Source organism: Myxocyprinus asiaticus, chromosome 17, assembly GCF_019703515.2.
Source record: "Myxocyprinus asiaticus isolate MX2 ecotype Aquarium Trade chromosome 17, UBuf_Myxa_2, whole genome shotgun sequence".
NCBI lineage: Eukaryota > Metazoa > Chordata > Actinopteri > Cypriniformes > Catostomidae > Myxocyprinus > Myxocyprinus asiaticus.
The window spans coordinates 44,665,481-44,684,652 of NC_059360.1; the positions used below are offsets into that span (position 1 = coordinate 44,665,481).

The 19,172-nt window shown below is 38.6% G+C and overlaps 1 protein-coding gene across 3 annotated transcripts in view; it reads right to left on the reverse strand.

The window, feature by feature from the left end:
- Positions 1-19,172, reverse strand: part of LOC127454724 (serine/threonine-protein kinase MRCK alpha-like) — a 103,420-nt gene that overhangs the window by 63,032 nt on the left and 21,216 nt on the right. For all 3 annotated transcript variants that reach the window (XM_051722080.1, XM_051722079.1, XM_051722078.1), the window contains exons 3-5: positions 13,158-13,241; positions 12,948-13,043; positions 9,956-10,104 (exon numbers count right to left, since the gene is read on the reverse strand). In XM_051722080.1, coding sequence (XP_051578040.1) covers positions 9,956-10,104; positions 12,948-13,043; positions 13,158-13,241 — 329 coding nt within the window. The remainder of the gene's footprint in view (positions 1-9,955; positions 10,105-12,947; positions 13,044-13,157; positions 13,242-19,172) is intronic.

Here is a 19,172-nt window from a genome sequence, read left to right on the forward strand (position 1 = left end):
ACCTCACACAACAAAGATTCAGTTGAGACCGTTACAGAGCAGAAGAATAGAGAATGACCGATATTGATTTTTTACAACCGATACGATATGGATTATTTGTATGTTTTCATGTCCGACAACCAATATACAGAACTGATTTTTAATTAACTTAATAAAAAAATATTTCATCTTTATATTATAAAAGTAGGAAAAATCTCACATAAGTTTATTTATTAAGAGAACCCAACAGAGAAAAATGTACAACATTTTTATATTACAACTATAATGACATACCATGTTTATATATATATATATATATATATATATATATATATATATATATATATATATATATATATATAATACAACAGCATCAGCAGCAACATCAATAATAATAATAGGCAAAATTAATTGAAAATGTCTGATGTTTACAAATGGAGGACATAAATAAACAACAACGGTGTCTACCAACTTTGCATAAATGTAATCTTCCATTTTAAACAACAGTTTTACAAGGTTTATGTGTTGTTTAATAGGCTAAATGCAAGTGGTTTGCTGGAATAATTATACATTCTCAGTAAAGTAAAAAACATTAAATATATCATTGCGATTACAGAGTCCATCCCGAATGGCATCAGAATTCAAGCCCGAAGGGAAACACGTTATTCATACCATATTATGGTTATTCATACCATTTTATAGATCTCATTCTGAACAACTTTGCCTCAAGAACCATTGGCGTGAAACAAACATTTGCTAAATATTTGAGATCATTTAAAAAAAAAAAAACTTTTCGAACTAGTTCTAGGCCGTTCACCCATCAGAACCAAACCAGTGCAGAAAGATTCTCTAGAGTCCCAATATCAATAATTATCAAACAAAGTTGGAACTTTCCAAATCCCAGCCATATCACCCTGTAGCTCTAGACTGGTTGCCCACTGAAGCTAAACAGGGTTGAGCCTTGTCAGTACCTGGATGGGAGACCTTCCAGGGAAAACTAAGGTTGCTGCTGGACGAGGTATTCCAGCAGGAGATGCTGTCTGTGTGGGTCCTAACACACCAGTATTGAGATGGGGACACTATACTGTATAAAAAGTTGTATAATAATGTCTTTGGATGAGACTTTAAACCAAGGTCCTGACTCTCTGTGGTCATTAAAAATCCCAGGGCACTTCTAGTAAAGAGTAGGGGTGTAACCCCGCTGTCCTGGCCAAATTCCCCCCATTGGCCCGTATCAATCATGGCCTCCTAATAATCCCCATCCCTGAATTGGCTATATAACTGTACTCTCTCCTCTCCACCAACAGCTGGTGTGTGGTGAGCCTACATCCAGGTGGATGCTGCACACTGGTGGTGGGTGAGGAGAGTCCCCTGTTCAGTATGTAAAGTGCTTTGAGTGTAGTGTCAGAAAAGTGTTCTATAAATATAACATTCATTAATTCATAATATTGTATCAAATATATTAAGAATTATATAATGGGGACATGGAAATGTACTGCATAGCAGGCATGACCCCATACACTCAAACCACAATAAGCTACAGTTACTAATGACTTCCTCAGTCATTATAGTAAAGTCTAACTGTATGTCTCTCTCAAGCCTTACGGCTGCTACAGTAAGAACAGGAAGCTCTGCAGTGGCATATAAAGGTCACTGAGTAGTTTACTGCTGACTTCATTGTCAACTTCCTGCAAAAGGAGACCGCAGGAATGTGAGGGGCTTTCTCCTGCAGATGGTGATCAGTGATGTGGTAAGATCTCAGACGCTGCAGTGCTGTTCATTCCTTTGGGAGCTCCTGGAATTCCAGGCCAAGATTCACGATTAGACCCTGTGCAGCTGTGCCCGACCACACCCTGAATCACAAACCCTACACAAGCACCATTATAACCCCACTACACACTTTGGATATATTTGGTGTGAAATACTAGTGTACTGCTTAATGTATACTGTGTGCAGTACTGAATAATTCCTACTATCTTTTTAAAATGAGTATGTGCTCACAAGTGATATTTACCTTGAATTTCTGTTTTCATAAAGCATCCTTTGCCTTTTATTATTGCCTTTCCAGCATGCTCTTCACTGACACTTTTTTTGACACGGCAAGTACACTAACTTTTGAAAAAACTTTATTAGGGGCAAAACAGTTTAGTGTGGTGGAAATGTCACCTGTGGGACTGACGTAATTTTTGAAAAATTGATAGAAATAATTTTCACACAATAAATATTGAAATGGTTTCTGTTTAATTCACTCTTTGTTTTGATTATTATACTTTTAAACATGCTATAATTTCGATTTATATAATGGATATTCAAATTTTTTTTTATGGGGGGGGGGTTTCCCCTTTTTCTCCCAATGCGCTCTAAGTCCTCGTGGTCGCATAGTGATTCGCCTCAGTCCGGGTGGCGGAGGACGAATCCCAGTTGCCTCTGCGTCTGAGACAGTCAACCGCGCATCTTATCACGTGGCTTGTTGAGCGCGTTGCCACAGAGACATAGCGCGTGTGGAGGCTTCACGCCATCCACCGCGGCAACCACGCTCAATTCACCATGCGCCCCACCGAGAACAAACCACATTATAGCGACCACGAGGAGGTTACCCCATGTGACTCTACCCTCCCTAGCAACCGGGCCAATTTGGTTGCTTAGGAGACCTGGCTGGAGTCAGTCAGCACGCCCTGGGATTCGAACTAGCGAACTCCAGGGATGGTAGCCAGTGTATTTTACCACTGAGCTACCCAGGCCCCCGGATTTTCATAGTTTAATATTGAATATTTCTGGGTCTGGGGCAAAGCTATAACAGCAATATCTCGGCTATACATAGAAGACATTTGAAATGTACCAAAAATATTTATTGAAGGCCTGGCAAAAAGGAAAGTTGAATTCTATTCGTTTTTATGAAAATCAACCCATGTGACATGAAATGGCCCAAAGTTTAAGAAATACCCAATTGCATACTACTTTTTCCAAATATAGTAGGTAATAGTGGACAACAATATAGGTCAAATTTGTTGATATTTTTCAGCCTTTTAGACCAGATTCAATCTTAAAATTAAATTCAAAATTGTATTATTTATGTATTATGTATGAAATGGCAAATAAGGGTGATTTTTCTTCAGAGGGGCTATCACACGAATCACTGAATCAGTATTTTTAACGGATTCATTTAAACAGACAGCTCAAAAGAATTTATTAATGGAAAAGAACTACACACCTACATCAACTGTACTGCTTCTGAGGTTTAAATCAGAGACACTATTAACCTCTTCAACTCTGGGGCATTTTTAGGCTGCCGCCTGCAATTTTTCACACTCAAATTTAAAAGCGCACCATTTACACATACTGTGAAAAAGAAAAGAAGACTCAAATTATTCATAAATAATATTGTATATTTACAATCTAATGATGAATAGAATTTTTTTATTATCTTTTTTTTTTTTTTTTTTTTAAACCTTTTAAATCTTTTTCTAACTTTGTAAGCATGTAATTCTGGTTCTGTTCACTCCGGCTCCCCCCCAAAAAGTCTTATTTTATTCTACTAGATGGCAGCAAGAACTAGAAAAAAGGATTTTTCCTCTATCACCATCCATAACAATATGCAGATCTGAAATATAGGTGGCGCTCTAACGCATTTTAGCCCTTACAGATGTGCTCGTCCATAGACAATCAGTCTTATTTTCAGCTCATGCACCACCCCCATTGTTTCATCGAATATCTCGGCCTCTGAGTGGACTAGAAGCTCAATCTAGGTGTCATTAGAAAGCTGAGATCCTCCTTTTTGCGATGATGTAACATGTTTTATCTTCAATTGTTGTAAACATATATTGCCGATTATTTGTTTAGCATGCTTTTCCTACTGAACCGCATATTTTGTTCTGACATCTAAGATATAACATTGGATTTTTCACACAAGAAAGCTCACAGACAAGTGAGCCTAGTTTAGAAAACTGCCTAAGGTGAAAGCAGATATAAAGATTTTAGCAATTTTGGGTTTACAGCAGCAGTGCTCGACGCATAAAAGAGATGTTGGGTTTGATGTCGTAATGAAATCATATTTTACCAGGGCTCAAAAAAATAAAATAAAAAATAGGCGGCAATTTTTTACAATGTCCTGGGAACTGATTTTCATCAATCATCAATGTTTACCACCAACAGTGGGAACCAAATCGCTTTTCCAACTTGAGAACTATTTACAGTCATAAAGAAGTGTTCTTTACTCAAGACTCTGAGCCAGTGTCACTGACCTATATTCTGTCTGCACAGCATTCACGTCACACTCATTCATCAGCAAGATGTCTTGATCCCATTTTAACAGTGTGTCGATCTCATTTTCTCCAAAAGTGGTAACATCATCTGGCCATGAATCATGACAAATGACTGGGAAGCATTGAATTATCTCTTTCCTCTGTGTACTTTTTTGCTGTGTTTTCTCTCATCATTTCAAATCGCCTTCCTAGTTCTTTAACTGTAATGTCTACAGTTTTTTCAATGTGGTGTTATATTTCATCTTTGAAACTTGAAAGACTAGAGCCCTTAAGCTGAATGTTTTGAAATGTTAAGCCCGTGTAGTCAGTAGCTGCTGTCTTTTTCTGTCTTTTAGTTACTTGTCTCTCTTTCTGTTTATCTCTCTGTGCTTTCTCCTACTGAACCACATTTTAATGCTGATCAGTTGAATATAGTCTTGTGTGGAGGATAAATTCCTCCAACTTTCTATTTCTCAGTGTTTGTCCTTCATGCTCTTGATTGTTACAACACACATGTCGATAGCTGCCACAGCTTGAGGAAGAATGAGAGAGTTAGTCTGGAGCACAACACTCAATTTGGAGATTTCTGCAAATAGGTCATGGAGAAAGTGACAGAATGCCACGAAAGGCAAATTTTCCATTTGTTCCGCAACGTGTTTTGCTCTTCCTTTTATATCAATGTTTTTGGATGATGCAGCAAGGTGCTCCATGTGGTGGTGCACAGCTGTATATTGACCCTGCCCTGTTGTATGATCTGACTTCAGAAAAATAGAAAGGGCCCTGTAAATGTGAGGCAACCAGCGCTGGGTCTTCACAGCTGAAGGTGTTTGTATAATGCAGCCTAACTCCATACCTATAGCTTTCAATTCACGCTTGCTTTTGGGGCTGAAATGTAGCAAGTCATAGACATTTTCAATCATTGGAAGAGACTTTTGTTGTTCCAACATGACTAATTCCTGTCTGTGTGGCAAACAGTGAAATGAGAGAATAGGTTCTCCTATGTCTCCTCTAAGGAGCGCACCTACTCCACCTGAGGCACCCATGTTTACACTGGCCCCATCTGCTCCAAAGCCTTATCCTGACACCATTTTTTATTAATTTGGTTAGCATTACCAAACAAATCTTTTATTTTGCCTAGTAATCCATGGGCATGGCAACAAACCAGTTCACTGCTACACCTGCAGAAATATGCCTGCAGTATGCAATGACATTGTCCCTGCCAGACACATCTGTGCCACAATCAGTGATGACAGATAAGTAATTAGCTTTCTGAGCATCTTGAAGTGTCTGCACTTTGATTTAATCTGCAATGCATCCTATGCACTCAGCACATGCTGTATCATTGTCATATGTTTTAGACACATCCAATCCGATTATTTTCATTTGCAAGATCTGCGAGGTAAATTTGGTGAATGGTATCTCCTCGTGTGCTATCACATAGGCTGGTTTAATTTTATTTTAAGCTCCTTTCTTTCTCAGCATTTATGTCGCATGCACAAGTCACTGCACGGGCTAATGGCGTTTCTCGGGGAGTACTTTGGCGATGACATGGTCATGAGCATTTTTATGCTTTTGGCTGTCTCTTTCTTGAAATGGTTCATTCCACTTATGAAATCCATGTTACCGACTATTTCTTTGCCCACTTTAGAGTAGAAGTCACAAAAAAAAAAAAAATGTTGCCAATCAAACTCCTGAATCCACAGAGTTTTAGAATGTCTTTCCACAGTTTTACTTGGGCGTACAACGTTTGATGCGGGCAGGTGATCCTCTGTGCTTTCGTCATTCTCTTCATTCACGCCAGCACAAGCTGAGTCAGAGTTTAGATTAACAGAAGATCCACCAGTGTTGGGAGTTGACAGGAAATCGTTTTGCCATGTTCTTGCTTATGCTTAGCCATCTCCACTTTCTGCACAAACACTTAACCGCTCTGGATGAATTTGAATTCACCGACTTGGTTCAAGTGCAGCGGGCTTGATTTATTAACACGCAGAATGATGTGATGGACTTCTTTTCATAATAAAAGCAACCAAGCAAGGGCAAAAGGCATTTATATTTATATATATATATAACATGTAAAAAATTACATAGCCACCAGTGGCGATATCTGCAAAAACATTACTCACAAATTGATATTTTTAGTAGCAAATGAGACCGTTTTGGTCACAATCTGGAGCCCTGTTTTACTGTGATTCTTTTGAAAATCTTTCAAACTGTGGTTTTAGGGCAACAAAATAAACTTTCATTTGATATATGATTTGTCTATTTAAGTGCTATTTGAAAGACTTTTATATTCATATTAATATTTCTACCACATGATCCCTAGGAGGCTCTAAATTGTGAAGCAAATGTTTTCAGGTCTTATTTTGTTATTTTATTTAACATAAAAAGTCAGATTCTAAGCTTTCACGATACCCCATATGCCTGACTTATGTATTCAGAGACTTTACCATTTTAAGAGTCAACGTTTTTTGTGACATAGTGCCTCTTTTTGGACCCGCCAGCGGGTATGCAGAGGTGAAGAGCTTAAAATAGGTTTTAAAAAACTCTCATACAAGTCATGACACACCAGCGAAACCAGAACACTGTCTTCAGAAAAATGAATGGCCAAATAAAAATTGCATTAAAATGTTGCACAATTCACAATGCTGGTTAATTTTATATTAGCAGCAAATAACATTGAATATTATTCAAATAGTAATATATTCTATGCATCACCAAACCCAAGTAGGTAGTACATCATTCTGAACTTATCCCTACTCTTTCTAAACTTCATAATTTTACCTTCTTTCCCTGCTCCTCCTTTCTTCAACCCTAATTTTATACCAACACCTGCAAAACGCTGAGAAATGCATAAGCACAACTCTCTCCCTCATGTGCACACAATCATAGACATTTCTCACTGGCTTTAGCTCTATGTAGATTCCTTCCTCAAATCAAAACAGTCACAATCCCATGAGGTCAGAAACTTAACTATCCCATGATGAAGCAACCTGATACAGAGCTGCTGTCTGCGTGAGTGTGTGTGAGTTCTGAACACGAGACGGGCTGCAGGTGTCAGAATCTCAGCCACGCTGCTAGGCTCTCAGGGAGATATGTGTGTTAGCTGTCATAACGGCATGACACTGACCAGACACTCTTAAAAAAAAAGCCTGCATTCATATGACTGTTGTTGCTGGTCAAAGTATTCAGAGGGTTTGCTCTGGGCGTGTCACATACCTGTATGCATATGGAATGAGAATAATTCGAGAGCTGAACTGCTGACCTCTGGTGAACAGGTCAGGGCACTGGACATAGCTGCACACTGTGCTCAGCTGACTGAAGACGGAGTCTACACGACTGGAGCCGAACACACACACACACACACACACAAAACTATTCACAGTTGTCCACATCATGAGACAGGATGGAGACAATGGTTTCAACACACAGAAAACTTCAGCTCCATCTATTTTGTTTAGGTATGACATCGAGTTACAAACACTGTTAATTTGGGAGTGCAAATTGGTCGATAACTGAATATCAACTGACTGGATAACCTGAAGAATATCACAAGCCCTTTCAACATTTAACAATGTGCAAGATATGAATTACAGATCTCAAAAATGTATTTCACTAGTTAAAATGCTAATTCTTAAGATCATCAATGGAATAACTACTAGTGAAAATGTTAATTCTTGATGTAAAATTTTTATTTGAATTAGTAAAAACAATTATTGATATCTGAAACTTCATTTTTACAAATGGAATTTCACAATTATCTGTCATTCATTTTCTTTATATAAAAAAAAACAAAAAAAAAAAAACAATAACACATATCTGTAATTCATTTCTAACAAGTTCCAATTTCACATATCATCTATGTACTTCTTACACAAATGCCCATTCCTGATATCAACGACTCACTGTAAATACTAATAGGTATATCAAATTGTAAAAAAAAAAAAAAAAAAAAAAAAAAAAGTTTACTCAACTTAAGCTTAAGTTTGTACTATTCTTACTCTAATGAATATAGAAAAGATAGCTTTTATCGCATATTGTGTCACTCCTAGTAAAGGGTCAGAAAGAGGGTGGAAAATGGTCTTGTCAAACTAAGTAAATTGTTGTTGGTTTTTTTGGTTCAAGAAACCTTGACTAATAATATAAGTTAGTCAACATAACATGAGACTTCAGGGGAAAAAAACAAGAGTTGAACAGAATATGTATAGTGTTTCTTGTAGCCAATTCCTACTGTCATGACACCGTCAGCTTGTCCGTGTGAGTGCTAGAGTGCATTGACATAAAAGAGAAACAATGCAAGAGAACAGCTGTCTTGGGGTCCTGGGTAGCTCAGCGAATATTGACGCTGACTACCACCCCTGGAGTCACAAGTTCGAATCCAGGGCGTGCTGAGTGACTCCAGCCAGGTCCCATATTGGCCCAGTTGCTAGGGAGGGTAGAGTCACATGGGGTAACCTCTTCGCGGTCGCTATAATGTGTGGTTCTCGCTCTCGGTGGGGCACGTGGTGAGTTGTGCATGGATGCCGTGGAGAATAGCGTGAAGTCTCAGCGGTAACACGCTCAACAAGCCACGTGATGAGATGCGCGGATTGACGGTCTCAGATGCGGAGGCAAATGAGATTCGTCCTCAGCCACCCAGTTTGAGGCGAGTCACTATGCTACCATGAGGACTTAGAGCGCATTGGGAATTGGGCATTCCAAAATAGGGGAGAGAAAAAAAAGAAAAGAAAAAGAGAACAGCTGTCTCAGGATAAAATATGCCACAGTTTATCACTGAACTTATTGCGTGAGCTCTGACTACTCCTCACCAGTCAGGCACAGAGAGTTTTAACTGGAAGCAGGAATGTAGATGGAGCACACCAACCTAAGCACCCTTCTGCAAAAACTTGCACTTTACATTCTATAAAAGCACTTGAGAGATTCACAACACAGTCAGTGAAAGAATTTAAGAATCATACTCGAAATACTTAATGGACTTGCTGAATTGAAATGCCCTGTGGCAAGAGGAACAAACAAACTGGAAGCTCAGAGATTAGCACACAAATAGGGAACTTCCTACCTAGCAAAGTATGCTAAGTGGCTAGTCAGCGTTTGCAACACAGCAAGCTTTGGTTTTACTATGGATGAGGTTATGCACCATTTATTTCGAACTTGAGTAAATCTGTCCAAATGTGGCCAGCGTACTTGAATTTTGTTAAAAATGGAACGAAATCTATTTTTCTTTCTTGGTAGGGAGTTGCCTACAGTACCCTATCCCTTTTTTACATGGTCCAAAACAAATCTCACGGCCAAGGCGGTTAAACCTGTAATTACCATCCTTATTTGAGTTCCCAGTCCGCAAAATGTATGCATGAAGCTTTGCTCTGCTCCACAGCAGTAGCCTGCAATAACTAAGCCCATAATAAATCAGTTCCGCTGGAGCCACATCTGAGAGGCCAGGCGCCTCTGAGCGTTATCCCTGAAAGAGTGCTCCACATATAGAACAAACAAAAACAACCAGCCAGACACACAGCTTTGATATGCCCTCTGTGATTGCACAAATCAGAACAATTTGGTCACTTCCTGTGTTCCCAAAAGAATTCACATTCCCACAGACTGGTGTTTACAAATGATTTCCATGCAATTTGGCCCAAATTTCACAGGTCATTCAGACCAAAAAATAAATAAAAACATGGAAAGAGACACAACAAATAGCCAGTAGTAGGCAGTTCTCTAGCTGAATGCATCTATAGTCTCACCTGTGAACGTAGTAAAGCTGATGCACAGAATCAATTGCCAGAACCATCTCAGCCAGGTAGAATCGTGCCATGTCCTCCGGTAAACGGTCCTCAAACTTACTGAGCAGGGTCAAGAGGTCGCCTCCCACGTAGTAATCCATAACCAGGTACTGTGGAAAACATATGTTATGACAAATGCTGTAATAGCCTATAGACAAATGACAACAATGTGCAAGTCTAGAATTTTAAACTAAAGTCACCTTTGTATAAACTTATGACAGAGAGACAGATAAAATGACCATAAGAACAAAAGATAGAACAAGACAGAAAGCACAACAGACAGAGAGACAGAGTCATAGACAGACAACAGAAGGATAGATAGAACGATAAGACAGACAGAACGACAGATAGATAGAACAACAGAAAGACAGACACAGACAGAACAAAAGATAGAATGATGGACAGACAGCTAGATAGAGTGACAAATAGAACAGATAGAATGATTGATAGAACAGAGACAGACAGTCCGATAGAATGGCAGACAGACAGATAGGTAGAACAACAGATAGATAAAATGATCGATGGAACAAAGACAGACAGACCGATAGAACAATAGACAGACACAGACAGATAAACAGATAGATAGATAGAACAACAGATAGATAGACCGACAATCGATAGAACAACAAAGACAGACAGATGGAGAGAACAGACACAGACAACGATAGATGGAATGATAGACAGACAGAACAGATAGATAGAACAGATAGACAGAACGACAGATAGATAGAACAGATAGACAGAACAACAGATAGACAGAACGATACTGTATATAAATAGAATGATCGATAGAACAAAGACAGACAGACCAATAGAACTATAGACAGAATGATAAGACAGACAAACTGACATACTGTATACGCTGACAGAACGACAGATAGATATGACAGAGAGAATGATACACAGACAGATAGACAGACAGAATGACAGATGAATAGAATGATAGAATGACAGATAGATGATGATAGACAGACAGACAGAACAACAGACAGAGAGAAAGATAGAATGATAAATACACAGACATACACACAGATTAAATGATAGATAGAACACAGACAGAACACTAGATAGAACACACAGACATACACACAGATTAAACACTAGATAGAACACACAGACATACACACAGATTAAACACTAGATAGAACAGACTGTCAGACACTGACAAATAAATAGAATAGACAGACAGATAGAACAATAGAACGATTGATAGAACAACAAAGACAGACAGACAGACAGATAGAACGATAAATGGAACAGACAGATAGAAAAAATGACAGAAAGAACGATAGAACAACAGACAGATCAAACGACAGACAGACAGCAAGACAGACAGATAAAATGATAGATATAGAACAGACAGATGAACAGATAGAATGATAGACAGATAGATAAAAAAATATACAAATAGAATGATCAATAGAAGACAGAAAGATAAAACGATAGATAAAATAATAGACAGACAGAACGACAGATAGAATGATAAAACAGACAGATAGAACGATAGACAGACGGACAGAGAGAGACAGTTAGAACAATAGAATGATAAATAGATATGGAACAACAGACAGACAGACGAACATACAGAATGATAGATACAACAGACAGACAAATCGACAGATTGATAGAACAACAGAGAGACAGAACACTAGATAGAACAGACAGACAGACACAGACAGACAGAACACTAAATAGAACAGATAGACAGAGCGACAGATATATAGAACGATCGATAGAACCAAAGAGACAGACACGTACAGAATGCTAGAATGATAGACAGACAAACTGACAGATAGACAGAACAACAGATATAAAGAACAATCAATAGAATGACAAACAGACAGACAGAATGATAGACAGACAGATAGAATGATAGACAGACAGATAGAATGATAGACAGACAGACAGACAGAGAGACAGACAGATAGAACGATAGAATGATAAATAGATATGGAACAACAGACAGACAGAGCGACATAGATAGAACAACAGAGACAGACATACAGAATGATAGAACAATAGACAGATAGAACAATCGATAGACGACAAACAGACTGAAAGATAGAACGATAGAACAATCAATAGAATGACAGACAGACAGAAATATAAAATGATAGACAGGCAGACAGACAGACAGAATGATAGATAGAATGATAGACAGATAGAACAATCAACAGAACAACAAACAGACAGAAAGATAAAACGATAGTCAGACAGAACAGAATGACAGACAGACAGATAGAACGATAGAATGATAGATGGTATAAAACAACAGACAGTCGAACAGATAGAACAGTAGATAGAAGGATAGACAGATAGATAAAACGATATACAGATAAAATGATCAACAGAATGACAGACAGAAAGACAGACAGACAGATAGAATGATATAGAACAACAGACAGACAGACGAACAGATAGAACGATATATACAGTATAGAATGATCGACAGAACGACAGACAAACAGATATACATAAAACTATGTCTACAGCTGCTGTACGTAATTGTGACCTTTATATTTTACTACGGCCGTTTTTAGAAAGGCAGACAAATGTAGGACTAACTTGAGGCTTGTAGTATGTTATGGTTTCTGTGGTACAAAAGACAACCTGAATGAACAATAATCACACCATTCAGACTTATAAAAAATGCTGTAAGCTTGTCAAGACAAACCACATGCACTAAAATAACCCTATTATTTTCCTGATGGATCTGGATTGACTTCACAGTCATTCTTATAGTAGTTCCCCACATGGGAACTGGCAAGAGGTGTGTCTCTGTACAGTCCACACAAACCAAAGTCTCTCCAGTCTCTCTGTACTCATTTAACAGACTGAGACCATTCAGAAATCACTGATGCTCAATAGAGAGGACTGATTAACCAAGCCTGATCTGATCAAAAGCTTCCATTATGGATGTGAAGTCAGGGGCATCCGGAGGGCAGAAACCTACCAAGAAGTTCTCATCCTGAAAAGCGTAGTGCAATGTGGTGATCCATTGACAGTCCCCGTTCACCAGCACGTCCCGTTCCTCCCGAAAACACGCTGTCTGGATAAAAAGACACACAAATTTGTTTGCATTTAGAATTGTTTTGATGTGATTACATTGTCCTTATCAAATGAGCAAGTAATTCTGATATAGAAAGACAGAAAGTGTATGTACCTCTGCTCTTTTCAACATCTCCCACTTGTTGAGGATCTTCATGGCGAACACCTTGTCTGAACTTTTCACCTTTACAACCGCTACCTGTAACACACAGGTAAACACAGAGTATCCAATGATCACACAACAATATGAAACCCGGCTGATCTATGAAGAACGCATGAGGGGATGCATGTTTAGGAGCCCTGATAAGATGATAAGCAGCCTTGTGTTGCTTTATTGCATCTAGATTACCAGATCACACATTGAAGTGGTAGGTTATCAGAGACAGTAGGGTGTAAACCTTGAGTTACAGGGCAGGTCAGGTTACTACGGGTGTACATACACACAGAAGTTGGAGGAGCCATGAGTTAGAACTCAGATTAAGGAAAGGAAACATTCTATAAATAGGACTAGGCTCTTGTTATAGAAGTGTAGAATGCAGTAATGCCTCCATTGCTAAATTAGTTCTGGTCTGGTCTGGTCTTTGTTCAGTTTCACGCGGCATTTATATTATATTTCGGAGCAACCCTATTTGGATGATCAGCTGCTAGTCGTGGGGAGCACCTGAACTACCTGCCTGCTTTCATCCACTAAAACTCCAGCTTACCTTGGGTGAGGTTCGGCACTCGCTTGCTTGTGTTTGATGGACTCGTGGCGGCCTAGGATCGACCGCTCTCGGCTGGATGATCAGATGCTAGTTTCGGGGAGCGCCTGAACGACCTGCCGCCTACCTGCCTTTCATCCACTAAAACATCGGCTTACCTCGGGTGAGGCTCGGCACTCGCTGCCTTGTGTTTGGATGGACCGGACTGGACTTGCGGTGGATTGGGATCAACTGCTCTCGGCTGGCAGCTGTACTGCTGCGTGCTTGTTTGCGGGCGTGTTGGCACACGTGGACATTAAGGACATTAAGACCATTAAGACAGAGACCTAGTTGTGGTGGTGTTACAAAGGATGAAGTCCCTTCTGCTCACTTTTCTGGTATGTTACAGCTGTATTAATGCTCTTAGCCCTCTCCACCTTGCTGCTTTGGCTCTTGGATATTATATTTGTCTAGTCTCTTCTATTCATCTCTGGATTTGCATAATCTGAACTCTTCATAGCGTTTTCCCGTGGACATATATAATCACTGTGCTTCCTTGGAAATTCTACGCCGTCCTCGATATGTCCACCAAGGATCTCGGCGCAGTTTTTGTAAAGGCACACAGTTTGCTTCCTTGGTTAGCGATTACATTCCAGTAATTTCATCCCGCCGTTCCTCTTCAAAGTCGGGCGCAGAGTTATGGTCTGTAAATCCGTTAAATCTCTGTTCAATTAAGTTTTCAACTCCAAATGCTGAAAAAGCTGAGCCACTGACGGTGAGGATGGCCTTGATAAATGCGAGGTCACTATCTAACAAATCATTAATTTTAAATGACTTTTTCATCACGAATTCGCTTGACTTCTTATTTGTGACTGAAACATGGCTGAAACTGGATGAATTACCATCTCTTGGTGAACTTTCTCCACCGGATTGTGCTTTTTTTTAGAACTTCAAGACTTTCTGGTCATGGTGGGGGTGTTGCTACTGTTTTTAAAAAAAAATTAAAAACAAAAAAAATTACATACAGATGTGTATTTCAGTTTTGAGGTACAGTTAATGAGAATCGACATAGGGGGTCCTGTATTATGTGCACTGGTTTACAGGCCTCCGAAATTTAACAAGGACTTCATTCAGCAATTCTCTGAGTTCCTCTCTAATATTGTGCCTCGCTGTGATAGACTGTTGATTCTAGGAGACTTTAATATTCACCTTTGCTGCCCGTCTAAAACTTTGGTGAAAGAGTTTTTATGCCTCGTTGAATCTTTAAATCTGTCACAATTAGTTTTTAGTCCTACTCATAATTTGGGGCACACATTGGATCTGGTGTTGTCACATGGTTTTCCTGTAACAAATCTGAGAGTGATTGATGCTGTTATTTCAGACCATTTGCCAATTTTGTTTGAATCTGTCTGTGTTTCTCCCACCTCCACTTGCTCTCAGTCTGTAAGTTATTCTCGATTCATTCAATTTTCCACTACCAGTTTATTTTCAGAGTACTATCAAGCTAACTTTGCGGATGCTGTCATCTTTGACAAATAAAAAATTTAAGAATTGGTGGAGGTTTTTACTAAATCCTGCTCCGTTTCTATAGACTCTGTTGCTCCCCTTAAGCCCAGGAAAACTAAGGGAAAGGGCAACGCTCAGCCTTGGTTAAATGATAACACCCGCTCTCTTAGACAAGAGTGTCATAAGGCAGAGCGAAAGTGGAAAAGAGACAAACTTCAAGTCTCATATGAATGTTTAACTGCATGCTTAACTAGTTACCAAAAGTCAATAAAAGAGGCTAAGTCTAAATTCCTCTCCAAACTCATCACTGAAAATGCTAACCGACCGAGAATGCTGTTTAAGACAATTGATTCAGAGCTAAATCCCTTACCAGCCCCTTCTCTTGTTCCATCTAGGGAAACTTGTGAGAACTTTTTAAAGTTTTTTGATAATAAAGTCTTGGAGATCAAGGCTTCCATTAAGCCATCAAAATATGATCCCCCTTTGATTTGTTCATCAACAGATTCGCTAACTTGTTTTCATCCAGTTACCTCTGCTCAGCTAGCTGATATTGTTTCAAAGGCTAAATGCTCCAGCTGTGAGTCCGATGTCATTACAACTTGTCTTTTCAAGGAAGTGTTTGTAACCTTGAGCCCGGCTGTAACAGCTATTATTAACAGTCCTCTAGCAAATGGAGCTGTACCTGTTAGTTTTAAACATGCTGTGGTTCACCCTCTGCTTAAGAAACCCCATCTTGACCCATCTATCCTTAGCAATTTCAGAACTATCTCCAAATTGCCTTTTATTTCAAAGCTCTTAGAGAGAGTTGTGAATCGTCAGTTGAGTTCTTATATCAGTATGTCCAATATTTTAGATACTTTTCAGTCGGGTTTTAGATCAATGCACAGTACGGAAACCGCACTGTTGAAGGTCAGCAATGACCTGTTGCAAGTTCTCGATACTGGTTCGTATGCGGTGTTTGTCTTGTTGGATTTAAGCGCTGCATTCGATACAATCAATCATAGTATTCTGTGACATCGGTTGGAAAAGGTGGTGGGTATTCAGGGTGTTGCCCTGCAATGGTTGGCCTCTTACCTCAAAGATAGAACCTTCTCAGTGAGCATTGGGAAGTTTTCTTCTTCGTCGGTTCCCCTATTATGCGGTGTACCCCAAGGGTCCATTTTAGGCCCTCTTCTCTTTTCACTTTATATCCTCCCCTTGGGTGTCATTTTTAAGAAATATAAGATCTCCTACCACTGCTATGCTGACGATACACAATTTTATCTACCAGCTAAAACTGACAGCAGTTATCCTTTTGACGCGCATTGCGACTGTTTTGAGGAGATCAAATGTTGGATGGCTAATACTTTTTTTGCAATTAAACGAAAGCAAAAGCAAAATTCTGATTTTAGGCCCCTCCAGGTCTCCATCTGTTTTTAATTTAGGTTCTCATTCTGCCAGTGTTCAAACTCATGTAAGAAATCTTGGGGTTACTTTCGATTTGTCATTAAATTTTGAGAAACAAATCAGTACAGTGGTAAAGGGCAGTTTCTTTCATCTGAGATCGGTTGATAAATTAAAACAGTTTCTACCCCCGAAAGATTTTGCTCTTATAACATCACGCCTGGACTACTGTAATTCCCTATACTGTGGCCTGCCTCAAACTGCGATATCTTGCCTGCAAATTGTCCAAAATGCTGCAGCGAGACTTCTTACCGGAACAAAAAAGAGGGATCACATTTCTCCCATTTTAGTGACTTTGGCTTCCTGTCAAGTTTAGAATCGATTTTAAAATTGCTGTTTTTGTGTACAAGGCTTTATATGGTATCGCACCAAAATACATTCTGATTCCTTACTCTCCCCAAAGAGCACTTAGGTCTAGTAATCAGCTTCTCTTAACCGTCCCACGTTGTCGCTGTAAAACTAAGGTTGGTCGGTTAAACTTTGGAACAGTCTGCCCGTAAATGTGAGGTTTGCTCCTTCACTAGCCAGTTTTATGCTCTTAAACCTTATTTGTTCTCTCTGGCTTTTGATTAAGATTAGTTTAAGGGTTTTATGTTGAAGTTTTCTGATTGTATTTTATTTAATGTGTTTATATTTTGTACGCCGCATGTTTTCCTTTAATGTTTTCTTTTTATTTGTTCAACGTTTTATTGTGCAGCATTTTGGCGCTTTTAAATGTGCTATAGAAATACATTTTGACTTGACTTACATTGTATTAACAGATACCAATATTGTCGCCGATATTTCGCACATCCCTATAAGGGACTAAATAATTTAGGGAGATTCCCATGCCTGTGATTCCAGGCACTTTTAAAATTCAAATTGTAAAAAATAAAAATAAAAATAAAATAAAAAAAATATTGTAAAAAAAATTAATCTCAATATTTTCTAATGTTTTAGAAAATCCTTTTTCCAAACTACTGGGCAGTAAATGCTGTAACCTAACTGTTCCTCTGAGAAATAAAGGTGTCTTCCTCAAGGGAGCATTTACCTGTCTGAAAACTTGAATCCTTCATTATGCCCATTCAAATCTTAAAGACACTTTTTGTAAAAATGTACAGATCTGATTAATTTGTGTGTGGATTGTAGTGATCGCAGCAGCGCCCATCCACTTTTTCAGCCGTCTTGGTTCCTGAAGTACTGTATTTTCCCCATTCATTTCCTCCATAGACATTTCATACAAAATTATATATTATTTAATCATTATATATGCATCACTTGTTTGTGCTCCAGTGTCCGAAGGGTCTGCCCAATAAAAATTGTTTTACTCAGCAAGTAAAAATGTGTGTTTCGTCCACACGTTTAAGTGTGAGCATCATGGGAAAAGGAATGGAAGTGGAATGGACATTTTTGTTTGAACTTAGCGAAACAACAGTGTGATTCACTCCCTGCCATTAAATAAGCCAAAACAAGCACACTTTAAGAGGTCTGCACATTCCAGCCTGGGCAGGTTTATAAGCATTATTCCAGACAAAATCCCACTCTTCACTTCTTTATTTACTTGATAGTGATATAACAAGCAAAATCCCAAAGCCAAAGACCTTAAAGGAACATTCCGGGTTCAATGCAAGTTAAGCTCATTCGACAGCATTTGTGGCATAATGCTGACTACCACAAAAAATAATTTAGACTCATCGGTCCTTTTCTTTAAAAAAAAAAGCAGAAATCGACATTACAGTGAGGCACTTACAATGGAAGTGAATGGGGCCAATTTATGGAGGGTTTAAAAGGCAGAAATGTGAAGCTTACACATTTTATAAAAGCACTTACATTAATTCTTCTGTTAAAACTCATGTATTATTTGAACTGTAAAAAACAATTAAAATCGTCATTTTTACAGTAATTTAAGGGATTTTTGGGTTTGTTGACATTACATTGTCATTACAACAAATTTGTAAATTGGCTAAACCTTTACACAGAAAAGGTTAGTTAGCTATTTTATCACACTAAAATCATGTTAACATGCATACTGTTTATGTCTTGTGGCTATACTTATGAAACAGTGAGAATTTTAACGTTTACTGATTGGCCCAATTCACTTCCATTGTAAGTGCCTCACTGTAACCCAGATTTTTCTTTCTTTCTTTTTTTTTTTTTGAGGAGGAACAGTTGAAATACATTTTTGTGGTAATCAACATTATGCCACGAATGGTGTCGATTGAGCTTAACTTGTATTGAACCCAGAATATTCCTTTTAAACTCACTTCAGAGATTACTTTTTGCGAAGAAAAACAAAAGAATACCTGCTTAAATGTCCGAAAAACATCCAATCAAACGGACCAAGGAAAAAGTTTTCCACTGTGATGTAACTGGAAAGTGATGGTTTTTAAAATAGAGTTTAGTGCCTTGTGCCCTCAAAACAAATAACAACCCTACATAACCAAACTCCCACATGACTAAGTCAAAGCAGCTATTGAAATATCGTTAAATCTAATAATTACTCAAAGATGACATTGCACTTC